The sequence below is a fragment of the Hydra vulgaris genome, chromosome 05, assembly GCF_038396675.1.
Source record: "Hydra vulgaris chromosome 05, alternate assembly HydraT2T_AEP".
NCBI lineage: Eukaryota > Metazoa > Cnidaria > Hydrozoa > Anthoathecata > Hydridae > Hydra > Hydra vulgaris.
This window is the reverse complement of record NC_088924.1, coordinates 3,720,906-3,738,345: the sequence shown is the minus strand read 5'-3', so window position 1 is coordinate 3,738,345 and position 17,440 is coordinate 3,720,906. Positions and strand designations below refer to the sequence as shown.

Genomic DNA, 17,440 nt, shown 5'->3' with positions numbered 1-17,440 from the left:
TTGCCCTTATTATCGATATTATTAAAGATTCTCCAGAAGTCACGAGATCCTAATTTTTGAGATGAAAAACAAGATTTCATGAACTGAGAATAGCTGGTTTTGGCGTTAAAAATACCTTTTTACAATTGTTTCTAGCAGAAATAAACAGATGTCTGTTTTCTGGAGAATTGTTTTGCTAATAAATATGGAAGTAACGGTTTCAATTGGCAATCGCAGCAGATCAGTGTGAGGAAAACCATGGAGGAGAGTGAGGCTTGACCTGAAATCGTTGAGAGGGAATAAATGATTCCATGCCAGCCTGAATCCACAATGTTATGTAAGAAGCACATTTATCGACAGGAGGACAAAAGATTTCTACCCAAGGGCCATCATGAAAAAAACCACGGAAAGAATCCTAGTCAGCTTTACTGTAGTTGTAAGAGGTTCGATAATAAGGGGATTCAAGTGATGAAGAAGAATGAGATATTAGTTTTAGAGAGATCAAACTGTGATCAGAAGCACCTAAGGGTGAATGTGGAGAAACTGAGCACTGACTAGGATCAGAAACAAGACATAAGTCGAGTAGAGAAGGTAGATGATTCGGGTTGTCAGGAAAGCGAGTTGAAAAGTTGACTATTTGAGTTAGGGATTGAGAAAGGCAAAAGTTGTGGGCTTTAATGCCTGCAGAGTCATTGACACTAGAGCTAAGCCATTGAGAGTGGTGAGCATTAAAGTCTCCGACAACAACTATATTAGCTGATGGATAAAGAGAGAGGGCTTGATCAATATGATCAGAAATAATGTCAAAAAGAGTGCAGTCTTGAGATGAAGGAGAGCGATATAGAACAAAGAGAAAGGCAATAGAGTGAAGTGGTGCTAAACGAAAGCACATGAGAGAATGGTCTGTTGATTCAAATCTAGTTTCACGACAAACAGGTGAATTCTTACGAATGTAAATGCCCAAGCCAAGCATGTGACTATTTGAGTCTTTACGAATTAGAGGAAGATAACCATCAACACTAAGATCACAAGATGAGACAGCCGAACTCAAATTAGTCTCACAAAGAGCAAGTAGGTCTGGTGAACTTTGCAAGAGATAAGACTCAACAGAAGAAAAGTTACTTCGAAGACCACGAATATTAGTGAATGATAGGTTTAGAGAACTTGGTGATGATGATGGTTTTTTGTGTTTTATAGTTTTTGGCACTTTATTCATTTTTAAATTAGATTGAAGAACTTGACTCAAAGCATAGATAGTTCTCAGAACACCGTTTAATAGCCCAAGCAATTGCCTCATTAGTATTAATAAATCTTTAGCCGTAACAAAGGGCTCCAAATGTGGCCTCCGCAATGCACACCAAAAGTGCAAACAGGGACACCATCCATGCGCAACACGGCACTGTTAAGACTTTGATAATTTTCAGCTGTTGATGGAATCAGCCTCTCTGAGAGCTACCACAGAGTTCGGGAAACCTGACTACCAGCCTCAGAACCATAAAACTGAGTTTTAGAGCTGTACCCTCATTAGGAGATAATAGAATGAGTTGCCTAGTCATAAAAACAGAGACACAAGCAAAACCTATGCATTTAGTCAAGAAGATCCAGCATTCAACATCCTAAACTGAAAACAATGTATTAAAAATACATCTGCGCAAGCCTTATAGATGAAGAAGGGGTGCGAGGCTGGTCAACAGATAGAATCTGTTTACCCCTTAAATATATATATGTATATGTATATATATATATATATATATATATATATATATATATATATATATATATATATATATATATATATATATATATATATATATATATATATATATATATATATATATATATATATATATATATATATATATATATATATATATATATATATGTAGACCACACGGGTAAAACCACAGATGTCATATTTTTCATGTTTTGAGAAAAATGAAATTTAGTGTTTAGTGGCATTAGATATCTGTTTATTATTAATATTTTTAATTAAAAGTATATTTTTATGACATTTTAGTACTAACACAATATATAAATGCAGTTTTTGTGCTAAATACAAAAGTTATTTATTCACAGTGTTCTTTTAAAAACAAGACACTCATTTAGGACATCTGTGATTTTTCCGTTGTAAATTCATCAACTCTTAAACATGGTAAGCTTGTAAGCTTTTAAAGCACTTATTTTTTTAAAGATGGTAACACATTGTACTAAGTAACCAAAATACACTAAGTGTGTGATGGGATAATAAAAACTCCCCCCCCCCTTTTTTTTTTTTCATAAAAAAAATTCAAATAAAAAATTATATGAAAGGTTTTTTCTAACTTTATACAAAATAGCATTGCTACCTTATCTCTTCCCCAACCTCTTCTATTTACCATAGATGATTCCGTGATGTCTGTGTTCCATCACTTCATATCAAGTTTGTACAAACCATACAAAACCAATTGTGAACAAACCGTTAATAAATTTTTAATTTCAAAGAGAAATAAAATAAATTTTACAAAAATAAGATAAAATAATATCAAATAATGTCTTATTTTGTCCACTTATAAAATGATTAGCTTCAATAAGTTTTTAAATTTTTAACAAAAAAGAGGCAACAAAGCTATATATGCTTGTTTCAGTTTATCAGGCACTTTGATCTTTGATCTAAACATATGGGATGTAACACACATAAAATTAAATATTTCCAGTTTTCCATATAATTAAATTTTAACTAGCCTTTAATATTTCAATTTCTCTAGGTGAACATGTTTTAAATGAACAAACAAATTTTTCTTCTATCATGTTTATATATAATATTGAATTGTTATGGCTTTTTGTGAGATCGTTTAGTGTTTTTGCCTGAAACTTTTGATTTGCAATGGCCATGTTTCTGTAACATTTTATAGAGGTGTCATACCTATACAGAATGTGATAGAGTTCTAACTGATAATGAAACAGTAATGCTGTCAAGCTTTTCAATTTTATGAACTAGATAATAAAATCAATCTAAAAATTTTCATTTTATATTTTGCCAAATACATAAATTGCAAATCAATATGATATCCTTTACATTTGAGATAATTGATATTTTAAAATCATGCAGCATAGAACATACATCATCAGACCATCTGTTTCCAACAGTTTCATCATAGCAATAAAAATATAATTTTTGAGTTGAAAGTACATTAGTGTTTAAAAATTAAAACAGCAGTTACCTTGAATAACATACATATTGCTTTCAAACGTTTAGGCATTTAATATATTTTTTGGAAATCCAAGCAAATTACTTCACAATTAAAAAGATCAGAATCAGAATATTATCGAGTCTATTTTTTGCATTTATATATATATATATATATATATATATATATATATATATATATATATATATATATATATATATATATATACATATATATATATATATATGTATATATATATATATATATGTATATATATATATATATATATGTATATATATATATATAAATATATAAATATATATATATATAAATAAATATATATATATGTATATATATATATATATATATATATATATATATATATATATATATATATATATATATATGTATATATATATATGTATATATATATATATATATATATATATATATATATATATATATATATATATATATATATATATATATATATATATATATATATATATATATATGTATCAAGCACAAAAAAAGGGGTAAAAACTCACACATTTATAAACATATTCATTCAAATGAAAGCGGTTTTTCAATTTTGGATTCGGCCTCAACAAATTTATATTAAAACTCAAAGAAAGCATGTACATAGAGTGGGAAAAACACACTATTATTAAACAAATGAACCATGTAAAAATAACAATTTCAATCTAGTTCCTTTTAACATTACTGGTTCTTTTATCTTTTTAAAACATTTGTTATATTATTTAATAACATTTTTATTGTATTTTTTATTATAAGGTCTCTATTAATTCAACTTAATTTTACTAATTTGATTTAAGCATTTTAATATATTTTAACTGAGGATGGCTATGATATAGTCGAAACACATATTTTATAAAATCAATGATTTTAACAAAAATTTAAAAAATTGTCTTATTTATTAGAATATTTACTCCTTTTGTGCTGAAGAGAAACTTTGGAAATTACCCAGTAAACATTGGACAACAGTGGTTGTTTTAAAGTTGACCTTTTTTTTAAATGACCATAGATCCTTGAAACAAAGTTTTTTGTTATGAACTTTTAAGTGAAAATAGCTTAGTACTAAAATATCATAAAAGTATATAAAACTAGAAATTTTATATATATACAGTGAACGAAATTTTCTTAGCTGCACACAATTTTTATCAGATTTTTCATTATAGAGACTTAATTAAACGTTTTATTAAGAAATTTCTGTAAGTGATATATTTATACCATTGTTTGTTAATTGATAATTAAAAGATAATTGATATCATTGTTTTTATAATTTCTTTATATAAAAAAAATTAGTTATTTGATTTATTTGAGTGCGAAATTTGTATAGACGCAGTTCTGTTTTATTAAATTTGAGATATAATTTTTAGTTTTGGTGTTGAAAAAATTAATTTAAATTGTAAGTAATTTCATAATTGACTTATAAAAATATTTTTCATAAATTTAAAATTCAATGTTTCATATTTTTAGTGAAATGGCACATGGAAAATTTTTAAATGACCATGAAAAAGGTTTAATTAAAGCATATAAGGATTCCGGGTTATCTAATAGAGAAATTGGACAAAAAATTGGCTGATCTGAAAAGGTGATTAGAAACTTTTTGAAACTTGGGTCAGTATATGGCGTCAATCAAAAAATACGTAAAAACTACAAGATAACGAAAAGGAACGTGGAACAAATTCGACAATTAGCGACAAAACAAAAGTTAACTGCGAGTCAAATCATATCAGAATTAAGTTTGACAATCACTCCTAGACGTGTTCAACAAATATTGTCAAGATCTGATAATATAAAATGGCGAAAACCATTAAAAAAACCATGTTTAAAGCAAATACACAAAAAAGCACGACTTGAATTCGCCAGAAAATATATGGATTTTGGAGAAAAGTGGAAATATGTCGTATTTTCTGACAAAAAGAAGTTTAATCTTGATGGACCAGATGGTTTTAGCTATTACTGGCACGATTTGCGAAAAAACAATGCACCTCGTTTGTCATGCAATTTTGGTGGTGGATCATTAATGACATGGGCAGCATTTTGTATCAATGGAAAGACATCGATATGTTTTATATCAACAAAAATGAAACCCATTAATTATACAGATTTATTAGAAGATGTCTTAATCGATTTTTTGGAAAATAACTTGGAAGATCAAGTCATTTTCCAACAAGACAATGCACCCATTCATAAATCAAGAGAAACTATGGCATGGTTTGAATCCAAAAACATCGAAGTGATGAGATGGCCTACATATAGTCCAGATCTCAATCCAATTGAGAACCTTTGGGGAATCTTATCTCGAAAGGTTTATGAAAATGGACGACAATTTAGCAGCATTCAAGAGCTTCGAGGTGAAGTCAATAGGTGTTGGCAAGAAATTCAACCAATGACACTCCAATCACTCATTAATTCAATGCCAAATAGAATTTTTGAAGTGAATAAGAACCACGGAGGACCCACCGAATATTAAAATTTATAAAAAATTTTTTTTTTTCCTTTTCATTACTTAATTTTTAAAAGTGCGTCTAACGAAAATTCGCATATGAAAAGTGCATTCCTTGTTATTTTTTTTCTTTCTATTTTTAATGTGATATATTTTTATTATAAATACTTTACTAATAAAATACTTAATAACTAAGCTATACAATAAAAATCATATTTTCTTTTTTACCTAATAAATTTTCCTTAAAAATTAAAATTTCGAATAAAAATTGTGTGCGGCTAAGTAAATTTCGACCACTGTATATATATATATATATATAATATATATATATATATATATATATATATATATATATATATATATATATATATATATATATATATATATATATATATATATATATATATATAAATTTGTAAAAAACACCTATCTAATTTTTCTCTTCAACTTTAAGTTTCACCATTGGTGAAACTTAAAGTTGAAGAGAAAAATTAGATCCAGCAATGGTGAAACTTAAAGTTGAAGAAAAAAGTTAGAAAAGTGTTTTTTAATAATTTATTATTGCTCTGTTCTTTAAGAACATTGAGCACTCTATTTGTAAAATACACTAACATAATTTACATATATATATATATATATATATATATATATATATATATATATATATATATATATATATATATATATATATATATATAATATATATATATATATTATATATATATATATATATATATATATATATATATATATATATATATATATATATATATATATATATATATATATATATATATATATATATGACCACACAGGTATATATAGTCTTAAAGAAAGCGCTAATAAACCAGACCAAAAAAAGTTTACTTAAATAATTTTTTTAATTTTATTAAGTGATAGACTGTCTTCTCTAGCCAAACCCTCAGTCGATGTAGCAGCACTCCGTTGCAAGTCAGGCTATAAGATAGTCGATGTGGCAGCACTCTGTTGTGAGTCAGGCTACAAGATAGTCGATGTGAAAGCACTCCATTGTGAGTCAGGCTATAAGATAGTAGGTGTAGCAACACCCCCTTGTAGCATCAGGCTATAAGATAGTCGATGTAGCAACACTCTGTGCATGTTTAAAAAAAATGTTTTCAAAAAACAAAAACACTGTTAACTAAAAAAATTTCTAGTCATTATTATTGCTGTTTTTAAAAAACAATAAAACTTAATGTACTTCTGCATTACTTTAATTGCTTTGACTTTTAGACGACATAAAAATGTAGCTTATTTGTTCAGGTCGCGTAATTGTTGTTAAAAGAGACTTTTTTTTTACCATAAAAGCCTCTTTCGACTACAAAATAAGGATATATATATATATATATAAATTAGTAGAAAATCACTTAACAAAATTTTTTTTTCATTTAACACTGTTTCATCAATAAAAACTCATCAGAAATGCATTTCAGTGTTAAATGGAAAAAAAGTTTTTGTTAAGTGATTTTCTACTAATTTATAATTGCTCTGTTCTTTTAAGAACATTGAGCACACTATTTTGTAGAATACATTTTAAAGTTGTTTAAATATATATATATATATATATATATATATATATATATATATATATATATATATATAAATATATATATATATATATATATATATATATTAGGGTGTCCCAAAAAACAACATTTTATAAAAAAATATGCAGAGATTGTGTTCTATCTAATACAAATCTAATGTGTTCTATCTAATACATATCTAATGTGTTCTATCTAATACATATCTAATGTGCTCTATCTAATACAAAAACACTAGATTTAAAATTTTTTTAAATAAAAAATATTTTAACGGGTCCCTCAAGATCCTTGAATTTTTAATGAGTCCCTAATATTTTCAAAAAAAAAGTTTTTTAAAAGTATGTCAACCTGGTACTAAAATGAAGCAAAAAACCGTAATTTTTCATGTAATAAAACCAAAAATAATTCTATATTTAAAATCTATATTATTTTTGAAATTTTTATATAATTTCGCTTTATTTGAGTACCAGGTTAACATATTTTTGAAAAATTTTTTTTTTGAAAATATTAGGGACCCATTAAATATTCGAGGGTCTTGAGGGACCCCTTAAAATATTTTTTAATCAAAAAAATTTTAAATCTTATGTTTTTGTATTAGATTGAACACATTAAGGGGGTCTCTGCATATATTTTTCAAAAATGTTGGTTTTTGGGACACCCTAATATCTATATATAAATTGCTGTATTTGAGAGTACGGAAGGTAAAAAATGATTCTTTTGCCAACAAATACACCACTTTAAATTATTTTTGACTTTCATCCAACATTTCTGTGTTGTTAGAAAGTTAAAACCATTAATTTAATTACAAATTAATTGTTTTTTAATAAAACCGCAAAAACGCAAATTTAATTGACCAAAATGTTTTTAAAACATCCTGAATGTTTTAATAACGTTTTGAATGTTTTTAAAAATATAAACAATGTTTTTTTTTGTTTTTTTAATAAAATGTTGTTTTTTTTACTGTAAATCATGTGCAAAGTGTTGCTACATCGACTATCTTATAGCCTGCTGCTACAAGGGAGTGTTCCTACATCAACTATCTTATATATATATATTATAGCCTGTCTCGCAACGGAGTGCTACTACATCGACTGAGGGTTTGGTTGGGGCAGATAGTCTATCAAGTAATAAAAAAAAAATTTCAGTCTTGCATTTTAATTTTTTTTTTTGTGTCAATAAAATACGGAAAAACTTTCTGAAAACCAGTTAGGAGTATATATATATATATATAAATTAGTAAATTATTAAATTACATATATATATATATATATATATATATATATATATATATATATATATATATATATATATATATATATATATATATATATATATATATATATATATATATATAAGTGTGTGTGTGTGTGATAGATAGACAAATAAATGCATCTTAAATTGGATAAATTTAAATACAACAGAACTTTAAATTTAAGTTGGGAATTTCAGATGAAAAACCTAAAAGAGATTGGTAATATTGGATTCAGAAAAATTCTGATTAAATAAATTAGTAATAGACTTAAATTTGTAGAAAATTAATCAACACAAAATACGTCAAATCTACATTCCCTTCATTTTTGTAAATTAAAATTTAAAATTAAGCCATAACCTCAAGTTTAAAAAAATATATAACAAAATATCAAATCTGACCATAAACTTTGACTTTTAGTGTGAATCGAATAATTATGGAAATCAAATGCTATTAAGTAAAATGAAGATTTCGTCTTGTGAATGTTCATGTAAATGTTTTGCGTATTGTTAAAAATTTTTTAGAAAATTTCAACTAAAAAAAAACACAAATAGGATTACTCGTTTTTAGAGTAAAACATATAAATAATATATTGAAGGAAAAAATTATGCACTATTAAGTAGTACCATTTATAAATTACTGAAACCAATATTAAAGAGGCAAAATCACAGTTTTGAGAATCATTTTAAAAGCTATGATTCTATATGTCAAAGGGTTTAAGTTACCTTTGTATTCTTGTATAAGCATGCCATCAGTGTTCCATAAATTTATTTTTCCTGAAAGATATGAGACTGTCAATAAACATTCCCCATACCACATGCACACTTGAGGAGAACCACTAGCCAGTATTATTGAAACCAAATCTAATGTATCAGCATTATAAATTGCAAATATTCCTTGATTAAGACCTAAAGCAAACATATTTTTTTTAATTTCACTTAAACAGTAAACACCATTGCAATCATCACCAAGTGGTCTAATTTTAACAGTTAACGTATCATTTGTTTGTAAACATATTTTGTATATATCTGATGTTTTTTCTGTTTGATAGATAACAATTATATACCTATAATAAAAAACACAAAAACTAAAACAGCATTTAATAGCTTTCGCATCAATATCAGTTGCTAATGGAGCCATATATTCCATGACTTGTTTAATTACTGGAGTTTCGTCTGTTACACATTTTATGGAGTAAACCACAATCATACTTTTAGGGCTATTTGATATAACTGCAAAGTGAGAACTGTTCTCAGACCAAGTACCAAAAGTAACATTATTACTAGGAAAATTACATCCAGAAATATAATCAAACTTTTTAGTCCATAATTTTATTTCACCACTATATGATACAGTTAATACAAAATCTGATTTACTTTTAGACATAACTACAATAAGATCTGAATGAGCTTGAAATTGTAACACTTTTTTGTGCAACACTATATTCCAACAAACAATACAACTTCCAAGTGGAGCAAAATATTCATATTCTTCACAAGCTGGAAAACCAACAGATTGTCTTAACGAAGCAACTCCCCAGCAATTTTTTATAGAAAGGGATAGCATCTTTTGCAAAAAATAAATAAAAATATATTTCTAAATGGGAAAATTAAAACAATTAATAATAAAAGCAACAATATATTGTTGTATATATTGTTTTATATAACAATATATTACTTTTGCTATAGCTTTTATTATTGTACAATTTACTATTGTTGTGGTAAAGCTACAATTAAGTAGCCTAAAATAATTTTGTTTTTTTGCTTATTGTGTTTTCTTCAGTAGAGACTTTTTAAACATGAGGAATATTTATTGATTGCTGTCCCATGCCAAACTCTCAGTTGATGTAGCAGCATACTCCCTTGCTGCAGGCTATAAGATAGTTGATGTATTTACTAAAGCCAATAAATATTCCTCATGTTTAAAAAGTCTCCACTAATGAGAGCGCAACAAGCAAAAAAATAAAATTTTAGGCCGCTTAACTGTAGCTTTACCATTATTGTTAATAATAATAATAATAATAATAATAATAATAATAATAATAATAATAATAATAATAATAATAATAATAATAATAGTAATAATAATAATAATAATAATAATAATAATAATAATAATAATAACAATAATATAATAATAATATTATTATTGTTATTATTGCTGTTCTTGTTGTTGTTGTTGTTATTATTATTAATAGTAATAACAACAACAACAATAATAATATTAATAATAACAATAAAAATAATACAATAGTAATAATAGTAAAAGCTATAGCATATGCAAACAATAAAATAGATTAAGAGGCTAAAGATAACAATAAGTAACATAAAACTACTAGATAATAAAATCCTTTATAATAAATAATTTGTTCAGTAAAATTGTGATAATATTTGCATAATAATTGATGATTATATTTGCAAGTTGAAAATGCTGTAAATACAACAGTAATTAGCATTACATAGAATACTATATAATAAAACGGCTTACTATAAATTTTGTTAGTAAAACTGTATATTATATTTATGACTTTTATTTGACAAAATATATAGTAAAGTATATTATTGTTACTGTATACATAGTACTACTGTATAATTGGTGTTAATATTAAATAGTTAAATACTAATAAAAATAAAAATATCATTAATAATAATAATAATAAACTTATACTTTAATTTACTTTTTAATTTAATTTTTTTGTTATTCTTGTTACTTAGTAACTGATACTATTTATGAAAAAATTGTAGTACGTGATATTCATTCATATTTTTGTAATTTCTTCGTTGGGGACACCTAAAAAATTTTATAAATTAGAAATTTGAAACTTTTTGACAATTATGTCAGTCATAAGAAAATGGAAGGATATTTTTTGCAATAAATTATTTTTAATATAATTTACTGCAGAAACAATTTAAAAGCGTTTAAAGCGCTTTGTAAACCGCTTGCATATTTTGAAACCCTATACAGAATAGGCAGAAAATAGTTCAGAATAGGCAGAAAAATGAGCAATCTGATTCGCTGGTTTTGAAAGAGAGGCAAGTGCGATTTTGTTGAAAAATATAATGAAAATCAAAACAAACAGATTTTTGAAATAAATTTCAAAGTTATGATATACTAAGTTTATCAATACAAGTCATGTGTTACTATTAACACAGGAAATTCATTTTTTTTTAATACTCTTCAGAGTATTTAAAATCTATTTGTACAAGAGAATTTTCACTCGTAAAAATTTCAATAAAGTTTATCTTGGTGATGAAGATTTTATCTATTGTTAATTTTAAGAAACGAAAAAAAAATGTGTTGAAGTAAATTTGAAAAAATCTACAAATGTGTTTCTCTTAAAATATGCTCTTGGCCTTAAAGCATTCTCAAATACATAGTTTATATAAGTATGTTGTACGAGACTAATAGTGAAGCACTTTTGCATACAAAGTTTATATGCAGTTTTATGTGACTACTGAAGTAAAGTTTTATGTGACTACTGGTGAAGAACTTTATTTATAAACTGATTTACATGTTTATTATAAAGAGTTGAAAATTAGAGTTTTTTAAAATAGAAAATTTTTACTAATTGCAAAACTAGCTTACATGTTCCATGTCAATATATGAGCTCTGAGGAGATTTTGTTTTCATGCTTTGTTTCAACCTTAGTTTGGAGGAGGCTGATATATTTTTTTATTACGTAACTTTAATAAAACATCGAGTTAAACCATTAAAAACTTTTTTTAAATTTATAAAAATTTTGGCAGGCTGCATTAAGTTATAAAATATTTGAAAATTTAACAAAATAAGTGATATTTATGTTTGTCTACAGAACAGTAATTTTTGTACAGTTTCATATAAACACTGACATTAAAAGCAAGAAAAAGTATTGAAGTCAAATAAGTTAACCAAATAAAAGTGGATTATGGCATAAATAAAAGTAGATTATGGCAAATGATTGTGACATTTTTGTATTGCAGTAATTGAAAGAAAAAAAGATTTAAAAAACTAAACTAAGTGGTTAAAATCAATCGTTTTAATGAAAAAAGAGTAATAAAAAAAAGAAAAGAGAATTATCAAAAAAAAAGCTATTATAAAATGTGTTTTGTATGTATAAACTCTTGAAATATTTCACTTGAATTTGCATGTGTGCAATTTTGCAAGATTTCTAAATGTGTTTCTCATCAAATATAATGTCCGTGTTTTATAAAGCATACTCAATACAAAGTTTATATGCAATTGCACCAGACTTCTGGTAAAGTACTTATAATATGAAAAGTATAAATTTTAAGCTGAGGTAGAGGTTGTTCTAAGCTCATTACTGCATCTTTATACCAACTTGTTAATTATAAACAGTTTAACATTTAAAATTTTGGAAAAAGAAAATTTTTACAGATGTTTTGCCAAACTAGCTTACATGTTCCATATAAATCTATGAACCCTGAAGAAGTTACTGTTCAACCTAAATTTTGAGAAGGCTGATAAGGCTTACATCAATATTTTTCTTTATATATATATTATATAGGATGAAAATTGGATATTAATCTAATGGAAATAATTTGAATAATAAATTGGATAAAAATCTATTGGAAAATTTAACAAAAAAAGTGATATTTGTTTTTTCACTGAACATTAAAACTGTACTGAGTATTAAAGTCAAAAAATTTAACCAAATAAAGGTGAATTATGGCAATTTTTGTAATAAAAATAACTTCATCAAAATTAGCTTTTACATTTGAAGTAGCAAGTTTTAAAAAAAAGATATTAATATTACATCAAAATAAAACATAACGCATCTCTGTTTTTATATTAATAAACAAGAGATATTAACAGAAATTTAAAAAAAGAACACTTGTTTTTATTGGTTATATTAAAAATTACATAATAAAACTATGAATAAAAATTGTAAATATGAAGTACATTTTATTTAAGATTTTTTTTCTAATTTTTTTAGAGCAGACATATTTTCTTTTTTTTCTGGAATATATAATGTAAAATAAATTATTAGCATTATAAATTTATAAAATTTATCAAAGTTTGCTGCTTTATTTAATATTATTTACCATCAGTTGCTATTAAAGGATACACATTTTTAATTAATTATAGAATACAATAACAAGTATTTTGTTCAGGTTAAAAGCTATTTACCAACAAACATGTATTGAGTTTTGAAATTGAAATAAACAACAACATGAACTTGCATGTTGGCAATCTTTCTTGTTTCCGCCTTTTTACACTTAGTTTTTCATAAAGGTGTGTTAAGTTGAGATTTATTGCTTTTGGTAATCAGTTTACTATATCAAAACACACTTGTGTACATCAGGTTATAGATTTTTTCTAATAGCTTATTATGCTGCAATGCTTTGTGATCTTTTATTACTATACATTACCAAAGGATATCTAAATTCGCTCTTGCTTACAATTGCTTTTAATTTAAGAGTGTTGCAAATCATCTGGGCTAGCTATAACAACCAATAAGCAATATTCTCAAACTTTTTTAGTGTTGTATATAATTTATATATGGGAGTAATAAGTGTAAAGTTCTAAAAAGAAATTAGGTTATTTTTCAAAATACTTTTTTTGCTAAATGATTGGATAAATGGGAACTTAATTTGAAAAAAAATTATACCAAGTTAATAATAGTCTATTGATATTAGTAGGTAAATTTTAAAACTGTTTTAAAAAGTCTATCGTATGAGAATCACAGCATAGTCAAGTTTCACCATCTTTATAGTTTGTTACCAGGTTTCACCAGGTTTATAGTTTGTTACAATGGTTGTCTTTTTTATATCTTAGAATTATAAAAACAATTAGAAAAACAAACTAATTTTTTCAAATCTTTATTTTTAAGAAAAAATTCTGAAAAACACGGATGTTTGAGTTGTGAGGGTTTGTATAAGTATTTGTACTATATTTCACAAAATTGGATAGAAAAATCATAACTTTTTTTTGCTATTATTATTTGGTTTTATATGAAGTTACTCAAATTCACTTTTATTATTTAATACGTTTTTTGACATTTGTTTTGATTTAAACATACGCGCAAAAGCCTCTCTTTCAAAATCAGCGAATCAGATTGCGCGAATTTCTGCCTATTCTGAGTCTGTATAGGGTTTCAAAATATGCAAACCGCTTCCATAAAAAACGTACGCTCAAAGGAGGAAGGGGGTAGGACTTCAAAAAGCGTACAAAAATGTATGGGGGAGGGGGGGGGAGGGTTCAATTTTAAAGTACGTATTTCGATTTTCTCATTTATCACAATTAACCAGTTAATCAATAGAAAAGTTAAAATTCAGACTATTTTAGACTAGACTAAAATAGTTTGCCAACATTAAAAGATGTATGGTATAGGGAGTAGAGGGTATTGTTTCTCTCTATGCACACACATGCATGGGCGCAAGTTTCCCTCTCCCTCCCCCTCCCCCAAAAAAATGAGGGACTGTAAATTTTGCATGGTCATAACTTTTGTAATTTACAATATTTTTCAACAAAATTTAAAATCTGTCGATAAATTTAAATTTAGTTTTAGATATTAAAGTTGAAAATTTTACTACATTAGTGCGCTCACGTTTGGCCATGGGGGGATGGCAAGCGAACATACTTAAGTTTGGAGTTTGCACAATGTGTGAAAGTGTCCTATCTGGAACATCAAAAAATTCTGCGGCCGCCCATGCACACATGCCACCCCTTACATACTGGCACTGAGTAAGGCGTATTTCAGGAAACCTATTTTTTGAGTCGAAAAACAGGTTTTAGCTGTGCTGTGGCTAATTGGTTGGAGGCCCCCCATAAAAAACGTGTCATTAGGGGCTCAAAATCTTCGAAATAAAAAGCTCTTTAAATTAGCAAAAGAGCACAAAAATTGCCTCTCCACACCTCCCTCCAATAAGGAAGTTTGGGTAGCCTAACCTCGGCACTGGGTTTTAGGTTTTGTTTTCAATATTAATGATCTCGCGTAAGACTCGTATTTGAAGAACTTACTAAAGAGGAATGCCTGAAAAAAACGTCTGCCTTATGTATAATTTATTTCTATTTGATTCGTTATTAAAACCAAAAAATAGCAAACAGGGTGTTTTCAGGAATCGATCTCAGGCCTCCGTCCCTAAGTACACAATATTAACCACTCGGCAAAGCGAACACATCGACTCGATGTGTACATTTTTGTACATGTATACAATTATCTCGATGATCGAGATAATTGTATACATGTACAAAAATTTTTTACATTGGGTTCCTGTACCACAAACAAAGAGGTTTGGAATCATATAAAGTATATAAGGTACCTCCAGCTTTTTTTTTTCAATAAATTTTTTTATGAAAAAAAGTTGGGGGGGGGGAGGTATTTGAAAAACGTACGTACTTTTTAAAAAGGGTGGGGACTTAAAAGCCATTTTTTGAGAAAACCAGGCAATGCTCAAAAGTAATATCTTTCAATCATTCTCAAATTAGATATTGTGTTGTTTGTAATATTAAAAAGATGCATGTAAATTATTATTTTTTTAATATTTCTAGTTCCTTAGTTATAGTCGGTCAAACTTTTGCCCTTTTAATACTTGAAAAGTCACTTTTGGGGTTTTATGATTTTTAAACTAAGATTAAAAGCAATAAGACCACTGCACCCTAAGTTTCTTTTCATATTATGGAAATATCGGTAGAACTTTAAATAAAAATCACAAAATCTGAGGAAAACCCTTCCTTTGTCTAAAAATCAGAAGCTGAAATCACACATTTCTGAATTTGGGGCCTACTTTAAATATATTTATCTCGGAGCGTAAAAAGTGCCTGCGACTGATCTTATTCCTTTTTGAAAGAGTATTTCATTGTTATTTGAATTGTCTAAATAAACTGAGAGGATATTGTTTACAAAAAAAACTATGAGTCATCAAATTGTTAAAAAATATTTTAACTAGCGTTTAAAAATTAGCCATAATGGGAACTGGAAAAGGTCCCAAGGTTGAATGTATAGATTTTCTATTACTCCATATTAAAATTCTTTTAATGCAAAAAAAAACAACTTAGGGGGTAATTTTACATTGTTGAATTAAATTTACGTCAAAATGATGTTAAATCTGATTTTTTCTTTTTTAAATTATACGATTGTAGACTTGAAAAAAAAATTTTTTCCTGTAAATATTTTTAACTTGATGTTTATTGAACATAATTAATTATTGTTAGGTTTTATTTCTTAATTTACAGTTATTCAGTATGGTTTATTGAGCATTTACTTCTGAATTATTCAGAACAGAGAATGAACATTTTATGCTAAATGTACTTTTAAAAAAAAAACACTTAATTGCAAAAAATATGTCAGAGCTAGAGGTTTTTATTGAAAATGTTTGCAAAGTTAATGATATCAAGTGTGGACCATATCCTCGTTTCAATGAAAAAAGGTTATTCAAGATACAAGATCTGACTTTGGATGTCAAAGCACACTTTGTAAAAATTAAAGAAAGAAATGCTTTTTACAGTCGAAAAAAAAAAAACTCGTTAGCATCCTATAGTAGCGTAAAACGATTGTTGTTTAATTCCCTCAGTTTACATTGCATAATATCTAAGTTTTATGTTTTTAAACTTTAAAGGCGCACCAAAGGACAGAATGGACAGAAAAACCTCTTATAGAAAACCAAGGGTGCATATCAATTTCTGATAACGACTATATATGTCCTTACCATAGATTTAACTTTGGTAAGAATTTGTTTACAACCGTATTTCAACAACAAGAAAATTTAATTACTAAATCTTTAAAATAAATATTTCAAATTTTGATTTTTGTTAAAATTCAAGGTATTGGCTAGGTTCCTCCAAGAAGATGCTGTCATCCAATGTATGAAATAAGTGTTAGTAAAAAATTATCTGCTCTAAGAAGTGTTTCGATAAATATGTCAACAAATGTTTCAAAACATTACAACAAAAGTATTCCTGTAGGTTCCGTATTTTGTCACAATCACCTTAAGTCAGTGCACATTCTTATTCAAACTAAAACAAGTACTGCCACTAACGAAGAGTTAGTTGAGGACACAACTGATTTTGA

General features: G+C 26.5%; 1 protein-coding gene across 2 annotated transcripts in view; it reads right to left on the bottom strand.

Annotated features, from left to right (window-relative positions):
- The window catches only part of LOC136080465 (uncharacterized), a 28,646-nt gene extending 18,618 nt beyond the window's left edge, over positions 1–10,028 (bottom strand). The window contains exons 1-2 of one of the 2 annotated variants that reach the window (XM_065797125.1): positions 9,497–10,028; positions 9,156–9,338 (exon numbers count right to left, since the gene is read on the bottom strand). In XM_065797125.1, the coding sequence (XP_065653197.1) occupies positions 9,156–9,338; positions 9,497–9,545 (232 nt within the window). In that variant the 5' untranslated portion in view covers positions 9,546–10,028. Of the gene's footprint in view, positions 1–9,155 lie in introns of both variants that reach the window. The other variant, XM_065797124.1, reaches the window with a different exon arrangement.
- Positions 10,029–17,440: the final 7,412 nt, after the last annotated feature.